A 16385-nucleotide genomic window follows, 5' to 3' on the forward strand; every position below is an offset into this window, starting at 1 on the left:
ATATTCTTTTCATGGAGTTTTTAAACGGGAGTGTTTTCTATACAGTATCGCGCGAAAGACATTTTATTGATAATTAGTCCTCGCGCGATGTAGTTTATTATCCGGGAGTGTTTCTCGCGAGTGTCCTGTGCGGTGGGAGGAGAAGAAGCAGGAGGAGGCCTGACGTCCTGAGAGGAGGAGGAGGTCCGAGGGAGACATCGGGCACCGGTGGAGCAACCTTGGGGTAAGTATCATTTTTATCTGCATATAATTAATAGTTTTTATAATTATTAGTTTTATTCAGACCGTTTTATTTCGATAAACTATATAAAAATTCAATTAAACATAATTAGAGAAAGAGAAATTATTTAAAATTTTATAGAAATTTATTTTTGCAAATATTTTTTCCGGAAAATAAATAATTATATCAGTAAATCTAATTAAATGACGAATTAGATTTAATCGCGATAACAGCGCGTAAGAATTATGTGTATCTTTTGAAACAGTGATTATTTTCACCGCCTCTTTAATTTAAATCTTTCGTTTTTGTTACAGTATCATCGTAGTTGCGCGGCTGAATTACTCCGCCCGTTGCGCATCGGATCGGTGAGTGATGAATTTTTTATATAATGGTATGGGGTAACGAATTTGTGAGACCAATATTAGATATATTTATGTATTGTATATTGTATCCATATAATAGTACTATAGATAAATGCGATTTCTCACAGATTCGTTGCCCTAAAATGGATAGACTAGATCAGATTAGGCTAAATAATTAATCCTGGAGTATCATTATTTATCGATTTATTGTGCTTACAAGAGAATGTACCCATAAGCACATATACATTATGTCGGTGCATTATTTGAATGTTCTTTGTATCGCAGAATACGCCAAGTATACTAGTCGCCTTAAATTTATAGGCAAATTATTTGAATTTGACAAATATATATTTTATTATCAAGTATATAAAGATATCAATTATGATCTTTCTTGTGCAATATTAAAATCAATTATTAAATTTATTACATTAATTACATTTTTTAAATTTGTTTTTAAAATTATTAAGAAATATATATAGACAAAAAACTGAAGTAAAATTTTACAAAATGTGGAATAACATTTTTTGGATATAAGATTTCATTTAAGTTTTTTATGACTTATTTTTTGTACAGAATAAAAATTTAAAAAACATTTATATTTTTTATACACCATTAAAAAATAAAAAAAAATAATTTTTTTATACATAGACAATAGATAATTACAATTAAAAAATTAAAAAATATTAAAAGATACAGGTATCTTTAGATATATCTAATAGGATATTATAGATAGATTTAACAAAATAAAATAAATTAAGCGGTTATATAGAAAAATAAAAAAAATTTGAAATACAATTAAATGTATTTCTCTTTATTTTCTTTTCTCTCTCTCTCTCTCTCTCTCTCTCTCTCTCTCTCTCTCTTCCTATTCCAAATATTTTTCCAGGATTAAATATTACATAAGTTGGTGTAAGGAAGCAAAATGTATTAATAAGTTCAATATGCATGTATTATAAATGAAAAAGACCAAAAGATATTTTGATTCGCGTTGCATATATTCCACACACTAACCTTATTATATATAGATACTGATAGATCACACTAAGAAGTTAATCGTATTTATTTTTATTGTATACGTATGTATAATGCACCGATTTTATCCTGATCTTTTATAGTCTATCCATGTAGCTTGGCTTTGTATAAACAAAGCAAAATAAAATAACGTGAGATCCAATGAATATTTTTTCGCAGGATAGAATCATTTTTTATCTCGAGTATAGAATTATCTGTTGATAGTTTTAAAGTTGATAGTTTTTATATCAATTATATTACATTAAAATGCATAATATAATCGTAGAGATGCATGTATTTCTGATATGTCATATTAAATATAATTTTGATAACAATTTGCATTATAATAACGAAATATTTATATAAATATGTATATAAAAATTTGTAAAGACAAATATGTTACATGCGCGAGGACTTGATAAATTCATTATATTGATTGCGATATTAATTATGTAAAGAAATCATTGTTTCCTTTGGATCTCACGTCATTCAGTTTAAAATGTTTAAATATCTCACTTGAGATCTAAAGTGAGATTTAAGTGACGATTCGTGATTTGGTTCGCGGTTTAGTTCGCGGTTCGGTTCAGTTTATATTAAACATTGTTTGTCCATTCATTAATAAATAATTGATTGATCGAGTCATTAATTAATTTTAAAATTTCTGTTGTGTGTCTCGTGTTTCTACATTACACTATTGAAATCCAGATATTCGCGACTGATTGTGAGATATAATCGTGACGATTTGTATTAGAACGCGATTAACATAAAATTCTTTCATTATTTCTTGATGATATAATTCTATTTTACTTTCTATTGTTGCTATAATTCTTGGACGAATAAATTAATTACGCGTATTATTGTGAAATTAAAAGCAAAATTAAATCAGACTTAATTAAGATTCTATTAACGAACGTGGTTGTTTATTTTTTTTTTTGTTATGATTAACGCGCGTTTATTAACGATCGCAACGATTCGTAATTGACCGTAACATTAGAATAGTCTGCCGGCGCTGTTAATCAGCCGGCATTGAAGGAGTTTGTCTCCTTCTCATTTTCTGGCTGACATACAGCCAAAATAGATTTGGCCAATAACAACGCAAAAGGTGAGTCCAATGATCTTGGCCAGAAGAAACGACGTAAACTACGCTATATCTTTTAAGATAAGGTCTATATTGACCAGAATTAAAGGTTTGTAAGTAAGTGATAGTAGATAGTAACAGATAACATACAAAATAATTTTTTATATATCTGTTTATTTGCCTAGTAGGGCTATTTTCTCATATATGTGCGGGAAAAACCCCAATTAAATACCAATTGCGCGCGTATTAAAACACTCAATTCCAAATTTTAAATAATCATATCTGCACTTTAAGATATCCCTCTGGATCGACCAGCAAATCAAGCCCCTTATAAAACGTGTCACGGACTTAATTAATTAAAGCTTTGTATATTAACTTATAACACGGGACACGGGTAGGTAGGAAAATGGATAGGTAGGACTATATAGATTTTGGAATACGGGTGGGTAGGGATACGGTCGATACGGATAGGTAGGTAGGGATTCGGGTAGGCAGGGACAAGGGGATATAATTCGATAGAAAAAATTATAGACAAAATAAAAGTAATATCCTTAATATAATAATAATAAATATATTTATTTATTATTATTATATTTTTAATAATAACAACTTAAATGTATATTAAATTTAAAACGTCATATTTTATCTTGTTCTCGATGAAACATTTTCGCGAATTTCGTATGATATTCAATATTTGTTACGAATTTCACACGTTCCTCTGTGTGTGTGTGTGTGTGTGTGTGTGTGTGTGTGTGTGTGTGTGTGTGTGTGTGTGTGTGTGTGTGTGTGTGTGTGTGTGTGTCAGCAGAAATAAGGACCCCACGGTTCGTCACTCCCGCGATAGTTAACGACTCCAAATCCTCTTTGCCTTCTAAATATACATATATATGACATAATGTTTAAATTCTAAAATAATTCCGTTATAAAGATACAATAAGGCCCAGTTTCACAAGTGTCGGTTAACTTTTAACCTTAGATTAACTTACTCTCCGTCTCCTTCTAACGTCCCCCTTAGAAAGAGACGAAGAGTGAGTTAATCTAAGGTTAAAAGTTAACCGACACTTTAACTGAACCTAAGATGTCTATAAAGAGAAATATCTTTGATTAAATAATTATTTTCCTCTATAAGCTATATATGTTCCTCTATAAGTTCCTCTATAATATGTTCCTCTATAAGTTCCTCTATAAGTTATATATGTTTGACAGTCATAAATTTCAGTTCGGTATACATGCATAAAGATAAATCACTTATTTTATAATGCGTAAGAGTAGATCCACTTAAATATTATCCACAGTATACCAATAGAGATGATGGTTTCCACCACAGTGACAAATAGATACACTCTGAAAACAGAATAAATGCAATTAATACATATTTATACATATACTCATATTTCAATTATGTCAATTATGTTTCTTACACACGAAAATAGAAAAATTCTATTTAATCTTCCTAATTAATATGTATCGAAGTTCTTATATAATCTCTTTTTAATGTTTAACATTATCTGAATTATTTACATTGTACAATAAATATTGACAGCAACACGAAATTTATGATTTATATTTTTTTTTTTTTAAATAATTATTTACAATGGTTTGCTTTATCATTGAGATATCAAATTAAATATAATATTTGTCAAAATTTAAATAAAGTCCTTGCGAACTAGCGAGATATTTGTGCTATATTTATTATATTCTGAACAATACAGCTAATCAATAAACAAACGTTTCGGCCATTACTGTGGCTTTCTTCAGTTGTTTATTGATTAGCTGTATTGTTCAAAATGTAATAAATGTAGCACAAATATCTCGCTAGTTTGCAAGCCCTTTATTTAAATTTTGTTTTATATTAAGCGAATACTATCAACGAATTGTTTATAATATTTGTATTGAGAATCGAAATTTCCGACATATTTATTTCAGATGTGATTGCCAAAATTGTAACTATAAATCATGTAGTTACTTTTTTAAACACTATGTTTGTTTCATCCGCTAGTTTCAAAAAGTTTAAATTCTATTGTTATTACATGTTATCTAATAGTCGATTTTTAAATGCCACATTAATGTGCATAAATGATACCAAATACAGTAATATATTTATACCTTTTACCGTGTGATCTAGCTGCATCCAATCGATTCAGGTCTTCATAAAGAAGAAATCTTTTGACACCGATTATACTATTCCTTCATATCGTAAAATAAACATTTATTAGCCTTAAATTATCTTTATTGTAAATATTATATAGAATAAAAATATAATACATTTACTTTATGTACTCCCTCAAATCGTAATCGGAATAATCAAAAGAAAACATATCCCTGTTATCAGGTGGTATCGAGGACATCAGAGCCAACTGATTTGTATTACTGAATTTCCATTCACGAAACGAAAAGTAACTCACAGCACGATTGGCCACATACACTTTTTTCATCAGTCGTACTAGCCTATAATTTGCATCTCATTAACACGAAACGGTTAAAGTTTACTTACAACAACATAGCTTGAACTATATTATTATAGATTCCAAATCAGCAAATATAAAACTTATGTTATGATATAAATGCTCTTTTTAAATAAAATAAAAAGAAGAGCTAGATAAATAAATACAAAGAAAAAATAAACGCAAAATGATGATAAATTTATGATAAAAAATATTTTTTAATAAAAAGGTATATTATTGTAATTTGCAGAATATTCAAATCTTGCCGATTTTATCAAATATATATATTTAGAATAATTTGCTTTTACTAGTTAAATATATTATATTAATTAAGACTTACATTGGTGGACGTCCAGAGAATTTTAAAATCAGATCTATTAATATAGCTGGCAGAATATGCAATAATATTGTTAATATATAGAACACAATATAATTATCGGTCAATATTACATTAGGAGTCCAGACAATTCCTTCAAAAGGCACTTCATTTGCAACACTAAATACCATTTTTATATCATATTGGAATGTTGTACATTTCTCGTTTGTACAGTTTAAAACAAGTAAGTTGGAATCTGTAGAAAAACTAATAATAAAAAAAATTATAAATTAACCAATAAATAACATAAAAAATAATTAATTTGTTATTTAAACTAAGTATCGTAAAATTTGCATTAAGTTTCAAAAATTAGGCAACTATTTGCAAAATTTTAAGTTGTGTGATGTACGAAAAATTATTGAAAAATGTTAGTTATTTAACGTCATGTTTCGAATTAAGCATATTTTAAAAGTATAAATAAATAAATAAAAGAAACTCATTAAATTATTTAAAAATTTTTAGTACTATTTTATACAAAGAAAAATCACAGATAAATTTATCCAAAAATAAACAATTAATATATAAAGTGCAACGTGCAACCTCCTAAATTCAAAGTAAGGAAACAAATATTTGACTAAGAAAATTTTAAGTAGAATCGAAAAAATCTTATTATACATAGATATACTACAAAAGTTGTATCTTTGAACAATTATGTACTGAATATAGCATAATGCAGACATCCGTTTACATTCAACTAGGCACTCCTCCTTAGACTTAATAAATAAATTGAAGAAAACGCATAGGACTATATAGCAAACATATGGATTGAGCTAGTTTTAAATAAAGAAAGAAAGCTTTCGCATTTATAATTTAAGAAGGAAAGTGTATTGAAAGCATGCAAAAATATACTGATAGTCATACCTGGTTAATCCACGCTTCCAAGATACGACTAGCATAACTTTGATGACAATATCTACTGGTATTAAATTTTCATGAACGTATTTATTACAACACCCTATTTGTATTACACCTTTTCCGCAACCAATAAAAAATCCTATTGGACCATAAATGTTATCTATCCATCCTGGCACTGGTTCTTTTATCGATGATGTCACTAAAGTTGATAATGATATTTGATATCAGATAAATTTTGTGGATTAAATTATTCTGGCCATTAATAAATTCTGGTAATATGTCTATATCTATATCTATGTATACATTTAGTAGTATGATTAAATTATTCTTTGCCGCATATTTTGACACATGTCAACCGAAATGAGAAAAGGGAGGCAGGCTCTATATAGTATACATTTTTAACTTTTATTATAATTTTATTTTTCATAAGAAACTTTAAGCTATTACAAGTAAAAACATGTTTGATAAGACATATTTGATTTTATATTACATAAATATAAAAATAAATATAATTATTTTCAAAAAAAAACTCTTATTCGTACAAATATTTTATAAAGCAGTATAAAGTAAAATGGGAAATGTAAAAAATGTTGCATATTTGACATATTCGGCATATTCGGCAGTTACGCATTAAAGATAAATTTTATTTTTTACAATTAAAGAAAAGCCACATACCAATAGGAGGTCTCACAATCGCGCAAGGTAAGAAGGAAGAATATTCCTGTATTATACTCTCCGCTAGATTTTTCGAAAAAATGTACGTGTTGGGTGCGTAATCCAAACATCTACGTAAATTCAAGCGTACACAAAATTAAATACATGAATATCATTATTTAAAAATACGATGTAAATAAAAAATTAATAAAAAAACAAATTTTTTTAATATATCTAATTATAAAAAATTTATAATTACGATTTCCGTTTATATAGCTTACTTAGCTGTAAAAACTTTGAGAGTATGCTCATCCAATGACTCGGCCACATCTATCATTTTCTGCCAATCAGCTATTGGCGGGTACGCTTTTTCTTCAGTGAATAGATTATTCACGTGGGCAAATGCCGTGCTAACATACACTAATGCCTTTGACAGAAAAGAGGAATTTTTTTTAATTTTCTGTAGTATATATAAAAGTTTGTATAATAACAATATATATTTTATTTATACTATAAATACTGACATATTATGATATTTCAATCATATATAATATACATTCTTCCAAATTTGTTCTATTTAAATTGTTACTAAATTTAAAAAATACGACATAATATTATTTGGGAAAAAATTTGTGATTGAGATATGAGTTTTTGAGTAAGGACATTATCTAAAAAAATATATATATATATATATATATAAAATTACTTAGTATAAAAAATTACTTACTTTTAAATTCTTCATACTTTGAGCTAAAATACAGATATCTCTTGTTGCTCTAGTATTGGCAAATATGGCATATTTTAAAGTGTCATTAAATCTGACACTCGCCGCTGCATGAATTACTATAGTCACTCTTTCAACTAGTATTTGTTTGTCCACAGCCGACAAACCTAGTCCCTTTTCACTAACATCGCCAGAAATTGGAATTAACTTTTTGAAATTAGAAGGTCGTTCTTCGCGCAATTTGTCAAATAACTGAAATAAAAGAACATTACAATTTATATAACAAAATCTTTTTTATAATAAAAAATTCGAAGATAGGTATATATTTTTAATAAGTTTATAATAACAGAATAAAATATTTAATGACATTCTCAACAACATTTTGCTTTACCTGTATACCAATCTTTTATTATAAACTATTATTGTTAAAAATAATTCTCTTTAGTAATTAGACGTTTTAATAGTATCTACAAAGAAAATTCTTTCTACTATGCATTTAAATGTGGTACACAGGTACAACATCGTAATTTTAGAAATCTTAAAAAAATGCGTAATTGTAAAAGTTTCTCTTCCCACTTACCTGTAAATTTAATATTTTTTCGAGCCTTTCATTGATACTTAATCCCTTTTTCGGACGCATCAACAGAAATATTTCGCGAACATCTGGACAAGATCGTAACACTTTTTCGATAAACACCTTACCCAGAAATCCTGTTGGACCTGTTAGAAATATACTTTGTCCAGCGTAAAACGCAGGAATCGACTTAGCTGGATCAATTGTCATTTTATTACTTTTAAGATAAAGTTAATATAAATAATAATAATCTAGCAACGCAACACACGCAAAATGAAGGTATTAAAACACTTGAAATTGATGTCAGCTTTGTGCCGATTGATGTAGATGAGCAAAATGTAAGTAGAGTTTGCGAGAAAATGTTTATATATCTGCCTATAAGTAACTTCGTTTACGAACTGAACCGTAAGCCAACCAAATCTGTGAAATTATTTTAAGTATTTTAAACAGGAAATGATTATCGTACAATGTAAGGTTAAAAGAGCAACGAATATATACATGTATAATAATATACGTCTATTTTACTATAAGTACAAAGTCTTCCGAGTCAGGTCATTGAAACTTCACGGTCTTATAGGAAATTAAATGTGGAACAAAAAAGTTTTTAAAACATAGGTCGAAAAACCCTTTTATTTACTCTCATTTTCATAAAAATTTATATTGCTTCCTTATAGAGGACTAATAATAATAATCTAGCAACGCAACGCAAAATGAAGGTATTAAAACACTTGAAATCGATGTCAGCTTTGTGCCGATGGATGTAGATGAGCAAAATGTAAGTAGAGTTTGCGAGAAAATGTTTATATATCTGCCTATAAGTAACTTCGTTTACGAACTGAACCGTAAGCCAACCAAATCTGTGAAATTATTTTAAGTATTTTAAACAGGAAATGATTATCGTACAATGTAAGGTTAAAAGAGCAACGAATATATACATGTGTAATAATATACGTCTATTTTACTATAAGTACAAAGTCTTCCGAGTCAGGTCATTGAAACTTCACGGTCTTATAGGAAATTAAATGTGGAACAAAAAAGTTTTTAAAACATAGGTCGAAAAACCCTTTTATTTACTCTTATTTTCATAAAAATTTATATTGCTTCCTTATAGAGGACTAATAATAATAATCTAGCAACGCAACGCAAAATAAAGGTATTAAAACACTTGAAATCGATGTCAGCTTTGTGCCGATTGATGTAGATGAGCAAAATGTAAGTAGAGTTTGCGAGAAAATGTTTATATATCTGCCTATAAGTAACTTCGTTTACGAACTGAACCATAAGCCAACCAAATCTGTGAAATTATTTTAAGTATTTTAAACAGGAAATGATTATCGTACAATGTAAGGTTAAAAGAGCAACGAATATATACATGTGTAATAATATACGTCTATTTTACTATAAGTACAAAGTCTTCCGAGTCAGGTCATTGAAACTTCAAGGTCTTATAGGAAATTAAATGTAGAACAAAAAAGTTTTTAAAACATAGGTCGAAAAACCCTTTTATTTACTTTCATTTTCATAAAAATTTATATTGCTTCCTTATAGAGGAAGCTTTGTGATGGTGAAAAAAATTTTTTTCGAGATTTTGATGGAAATAGGTTTAGAATGTTCCAAAATGTCGAGAAATCATATTAGTAGAAAATGTCCGGAAGTATGTGTGTGTGTGTGTGTACGGATTTTTTGTACACGCATCTACTTCTACAATTTTTTATATTTGTAAATGCGTAAATGCGTGACAACATTATTCGTAGATAAAACAGTATGTGATTAAAATCAGTGCACATTTTTACATCACGCATGAATTTTATGGGTTTAAATAAAATTTGATTTTCTATTATTCCTTATTACTATATACATATAAATATATAATATAAAAAATAATTTTGCCTCTTGTAAAAAAATCTGAACAAGTATATTCCTGCGTGTTCGGTCAGTACAAGACTGCATGCACAGTATAGTATACGGTGCACAATAATAATAATATATTCGTATTTGCCCTGTAAGCAGGAGGTGCGGTAGAATGGACATCTCTTCACGTGAAAAGTTAGAAATCCAATGTGGAACATGTTTTCAATGCCTTTTGAATTAACATAAAAACTCCTAAAGTATGATTGTGTTGACTTGAAAAGAAAGATCACGTTAAAGAAAAGTGGAGAGAAGTGTTTATATAATGGTGATTTGTAACAACTTATAACATCCTGTAGAATTGTTAAAATCTTTCTATACTTTTTATCATTTTATCTTAAAAAATGGTTTTGTTATAGGAGTCGCTAAAATTTCCTTTAAAGACTTTTATCTTAACCCGAAATAAAGCTTTTTACATCAAAGTTTTATCGAAATCAGAGGTAGACCGTTTTCGGAACTTCACCAAAGAATATATTAAAATAAAGTTAAAAATAACTCTTTCATATTATGATAACAAGAGTCGTAATTTTATATTTTGAAATTATAATATATAGAATTAAATATTGCACTGTTTTATATACATCAGTAAAAGAAATCGACGTATGTAAAAAAATTGTCATTTACTCGACCTACGAACCTACCTGCTACGAAGCTACCTGCTACGTTTACATACAAATACACATACATATGCATAATATATAACAGCTATAAATATGTAAATGCGTGAATAAATAACATCAGTAGTTTTTGTTGGTGTTTTTTTTTCGGAACTGCTCAGTTTTATTTTGGCATTGCTAGGAGAAACATACTTAAAGTGAAACTGTGGCTCAACTATGGAATCTGAACATTATAATTCAGAAATAATAGCTAGTAAGTTCTAAATATATATATGTATATCAAAGAAATGTTAAAGATTTAAAATTTCATTTAGAAGGGACACTACAAAAATCCCTCTTATTATTTTTCCTCAAAATTATGTGTTAACTCATATTATATAGATTTCACAAATGCACGAACGATGGAATGGCTATTGTTATCTTCGCCGATGCCAATTATTTTTATATTGCTGGCTTATTTATACGTCGTCTACTTTACTGGACCGCAATTTATGGAAAACAGACAACCGTATTCGTTGAAAAGATTTATACAATGTTACAATCTTTTTCAAATTGTTGCAAATTTTTGGCTAGTGTTTAACGTCATGACCGATGGTAGACCGTTCACTGCCGTGTGGAGATATTGCGAGTCACTTGATAAAATTTGCGGTCGTAACAGTGAAAAGGTATGCTAAGCTTTTAAATTGTCAAAAATAAGGAATAATTTGGATTTAAATTAGGACACTTTAAATATTTGAGAATTATATAATAAATAATTGTTACTCATACGACATACGCAATAATATTGATAAATTTGAACATGTGAATTTGGAGAATAGATATAACTCTGTAAGAATTAACAGAATTGAGATAATAACGATTTCGCAAATACATATAATTTTCTTATTGCAGCAACTTAAAATTATGTGGTGGACACTGTTGCTTAAAATAATTGATCTCATTGAAACCATAATATTTGTATTGAGGAAAAAAGATCGTCAGGTCTCATTTTTGCACACGTACCATCATATTTCCACGGTTATCTATGCTTGGACGACGCTCAGACACTCTCCGCACAGTTTCCTCATGACTATCATAGCACTCAATTGTTCTATACACGTGATAATGTATTCCTATTATTGTCTGAGCACTTTTGGATCGAATATGCAACGAAGACTTCTACCATTCAAGAAGTGGATTACTCTTATACAAATGGTAAGCTCTGAATTTAATTTGTCGATATACTTGATGATATTAAATATTGCTTTTATTAAAACAGGTACATATAGCATTCATAACGGTGGGCAGTTCGCAAGGTTTCATACTTAACTGCGGTAATATAAGTGTGAAATATTTTTCTATTGCGACATTTCTTAATGGCATTGTAAACTTGTCATTGTTTTCCAATTTTTATAATTCTTATAAGAAATCGAAAACCTGATTGCGAAGTACAATTTTGTTGAATGAAGAATGAGCATTATTATTAGATTAAATATGCGTGATTCTGATGTGCATGCGTATTTGTTTCTTATTTAAGTAACGCATATTTAATATAATGCTCATTCTTCATTCAACAAAATTGTACTTCACAATCAGGTTTTCGATTTCTTATAAGAATTATAATTATAAGAATTGGAAAATAATGACAAGTTTACATCAGCACTATTTATGTTATAATGCACAATTATATTATATTTTTGATTGGATATGTTAAAACAATTTTGTACAACATAATTTTTTAATATATAACAGATTTTCATACTAGACCTTGGCGACTTTTTAAAACATTAATTTTTTAATGATATAACTTAATTACGTTGCACTTTTTAGGCAAATACCTGTCCATTTTACCCATCATCCTTTAGCGACAATACAGGCTCGATTTCATCGCTAAATTCTTATAATTTGTTTCTTTTAAAAACAGTACCTTTTTAATCTCCGCATGGATAAATTGATTTATAGAAAAATTAATTTGCAGAAAGAAAATAATGGAGCTCGCGCTGAAATAGTAGTATTGTTTTATTTTGTTTCGTACATAAATATTACTTTAATTTTGACAATAGATAGTCATTAAGCAACTTTAGGAACTCGTCAACAGAACATTGTTTTGCGGATCTTCTTGATCGATAACACTGCAGCGGCGCCATAACAAACTTAAAGGTCCTTTCTATATTCCATCTTCTGGGTTGATCTTTATCATAAAACTTAATTAATTAAGTGGCTGTAATCGACATAAAGAAGCAGAATTAGAATCTGCGAACCGTAATATCGCGCATATTCAAGTAACAAACAGTATCGTGATTACTTACAGAATAAACTTTATTTACATTCTATGTACATTGAGATTTTTTTCAATTAAGATTGCCTGTTTCCGCCGAGAGGGTAAAAATTGTGTTGCGTAGCGTGATCTACTAAATTATCGATGAAAATGTCACGATCGTTCTGATCGCGTTCACAAATCAAGAAGGTGTCTTGGTACAGCGAATTCGGCGTTCGGTGCATAATCGTGACGAACGAGCTTCCCGACGTCGATGTCGGATTCGCCGTTGGGGTTAGCAAGGGTGTACCTTGAAGACATCAATGACCAGTGGAAGAGCACCTGATGTGCACAGGCCCACCGGCTGGGTCGCGTAAAAGAGTCACGGTGCGGTCTCGCTTCGCGTATACTTGGCGCGAGACACTGCCATGTCTCTTGATATGTGATACAATAAAAAGTAGAATGTTAGGTATAAGCTTAATCAGTCTAGATACGATGATCAGATATAGAGTGTTTCACAACACTTATATTTTTTATCTAGAAATATTTTGACTAATTAATTTAACTTAATTTAATGTAACTGACTAGTAATTAGATTTCTGGTTAATTACTGGCTACAATTTGGTTCTCTTTACTCTGGTTTCGTGTAGCTATGATCACACTCAAACAGGTCGCTTTTTTATATTTCTTACATCGTCATTTGGATTTATTATAACGTGCTATTTTTTATTATAATAGCGATATTTGAAAGAGTGTGCATGGTAAACTATTTAAGTTATATCCGTATATTTATTACAGATTTTACGGTAAGAGTTATCTTCGCCGTTCTTAGAGATATTTTAAATCCGCAAACGGGTGCTGTTTCGGAATCGTTTGTACGTCTTTGTATGGCCGCTAGTTTTGTTTGTAGTTTTAAAGGGGTGATTGTACGGGAATTTCAAAATAAGATGAGTCGCATGGAAATATGCAATAAAAATCAGATTTTGCGGTAAGAGTTATCTTCGCCGTTCTTAGAGATATTTTAAATCCGCAAACGGGTGCTGTTCCGGAATCGTTTGTACGTGTTTGTATGGCCGCTAGATTCGTTTGTAGTTTTAAAGGGGTGATTGTACGGGAATTTCGAAATAAGATGAGTCGCATGGAAATATGCAATAAAAATCAGATTTTACGGTAAGCGTTATCTCCGCCGTTCTTAGAGATATTTTAAATCCGCAAACGGGTGCTGTTTCGGAATCGTTTGTACGTCTTTGTATGGCCGCTAGTTTTGTTTGTAGTTTTAAAGGGGTGATTGTACGGGAATTTCAAAATAAGATGAGTCGCATGGAAATATGCAATAAAAATCAGATTTTACGGTAAGCGTTATCTCCGCCGTTCTTAGAGATATTTTAAATCCGCAAACGGGTGCTGTTTCGGAATCGTTTGTACGTCTTTGTATGGCCGCTAGTTTCCTTTGTAGTTTTAAAGGGGTGATTGTACGGGAATTTCAAAATAAGATGAGTCGCATGGAAATATGCAATAAAAATCAGATTTTACGGTAAGAGTTATCTTCGCCGTTCTTAGAGATATTTTAAATCCGCAAACGGGTGCTGTTTCGGAATCGTTTGCACGTCTTTGTATGGCCGCTAGTTTCCTTTGTAGTTTTAAAGGGGTGATTGTACGGGAATTTCAAAATAAGATGAGTCGCATGGAAATATGCAATAAAAATCAGATTTTACGGTAAGAGTTATCTTCGCCGTTCTTAGAGATATTTTAAATCCGCAAACGGGTGCTGTTTCGGAATCGTTTGCACGTGTTTGTATGGCCGCTAGATTCGTTTGTAGTTTTAAAGGGGTGATTGTACGGGAATTTCAAAATAAGATGAGTCGCATGGAAATATGCAATAAAAATCAGATTTTACGGTAAGAGTTATCTCCGCCGTTCTTAGAGATATTTTAAATCCGCAAACGGGTGCTGTTTCGGAATCGTTTGTACGTCTTTGTATGGCCGCTAGTTTCCTTTGTAGTTTTAAAGGGGTGATTGTACGGGAATTTCAAAATAAGATGAGTCGCATGGAAATATGCAATAAAAATCAGATTTTACGGTAAGAGTTATCTCCGCCGTTCTTAGAGATATTTTAAATCCGCAAACGGGTGCTGTTTCGGAATCGTTTGTACGTCTTTGTATGGCCGCTAGTTTCCTTTGTAGTTTTAAAGGGGTGATTGTACGGGAATTTCAAAATAAGATGAGTCGCATGGAAATATGCAATAAAAATCAGATTTTACGGTAAGAGTTATCTCCGCCGTTCTTAGAGATATTTTAAATCCGCAAACGGGTGCTGTTTCGGAATCGTTTGTACGTCTTTGTATGGCCGCTAGTTTCCTTTGTAGTTTTAAAGGGGTGATTGTACGGGAATTTCAAAATAAGATGAGTCGCATGGAAATATGCAATAAAAATCAGATTTTACGGTAAGAGTTATCTCCGCCGTTCTTAGAGATATTTTAAATCCGCAAACGGGTGCTGTTTCGGAATCGTTTGTACGTCTTTGTATGGCCGCTAGTTTCCTTTGTAGTTTTAAAGGGGTGATTGTACGGGAATTTCAAAATAAGATGAGTCGCATGGAAATATGCAATAAAAATCAGATTTTACGGTAAGAGTTATCTCCGCCGTTCTTAGAGATATTTTAAATCCGCAAACGGGTGCTGTTTCGGAATCGTTTGTACGTCTTTGTATGGCCGCTAGTTTCCTTTGTAGTTTTAAAGGGGTGATTGTACGGGAATTTCAAAATAAGATGAGTCGCATGGAAATATGCAATAAAAATCAGATTTTACGGTAAGAGTTATCTCCGCCGTTCTTAGAGATATTTTAAATCCGCAAACGGGTGCTGTTTTGGAATCGTTTGTACGTCTTTGTATGGCCGCTAGTTTCGTTTGTAGTTTTAAAGGGGTGATTGTACGGGAATTTCAAAATAAGATGAGTCGCATGGAAATATGCAATAAAAATTTAAAGCTTAAGACGTATGAATCGGCCTAACTGGCAATAATTTATTACTATTGTGGTCATTATAGTCGTCAAGACGACTGTAATTTGGTTCGATTATCGTCAAGGCATATTTTTTGACCAAAGATTTAGTCATTATAAATTGATATGATTTTTTATGCTTAATTTAGCATCTTATTTAAATAATTAAATTTATTGCGAAAAATATTACCTCCGCCAGGATTCGAACCTGGAACTTCCCTCATTCCGTGAAGGGTGTTGTACCAATTCGAATCCTGGCCGAGGTAATATTTTTCGCAATAAATTTAATTATTTAAATGAGATGCTAAATATTAAGCATAAAAAATCAT

At 30.2% G+C, this 16385-nt stretch overlaps 2 protein-coding genes across 2 annotated transcripts; one reads left to right on the top strand and one right to left on the bottom strand.

The window, feature by feature from the left end:
• Positions 1-3809: 3809 nt before the first annotated feature.
• On the bottom strand, positions 3810-9348 carry LOC139822169 (fatty acyl-CoA reductase 1-like). Its single transcript, XM_071793772.1, has 9 exons — positions 8305-9348; positions 7728-7976; positions 7282-7427; positions 7022-7131; positions 6353-6545; positions 5456-5698; positions 4943-5119; positions 4778-4858; positions 3810-4015 (listed from the first exon to the last, which is right to left on the bottom strand). The coding sequence occupies exons 1-9, from the start codon at positions 8506-8508 to the stop codon at positions 3925-3927; spliced, it is 1494 nt and encodes a 497-aa protein (XP_071649873.1). The 5' UTR covers positions 8509-9348; the 3' UTR covers positions 3810-3924.
• LOC139821430 (very long chain fatty acid elongase 1-like) lies at positions 9053-12243 on the top strand. Its single transcript, XM_071792430.1, has 4 exons — positions 9053-9073; positions 11138-11488; positions 11715-12017; positions 12082-12243. The coding sequence occupies exons 1-4, from the start codon at positions 9053-9055 to the stop codon at positions 12241-12243; spliced, it is 837 nt and encodes a 278-aa protein (XP_071648531.1).
• Positions 12244-16385: the final 4142 nt, after the last annotated feature.

Source organism: Temnothorax longispinosus, chromosome 11, assembly GCF_030848805.1.
Source record: "Temnothorax longispinosus isolate EJ_2023e chromosome 11, Tlon_JGU_v1, whole genome shotgun sequence".
NCBI classification, from domain to species: Eukaryota; Metazoa; Arthropoda; class Insecta; order Hymenoptera; family Formicidae; genus Temnothorax; species Temnothorax longispinosus.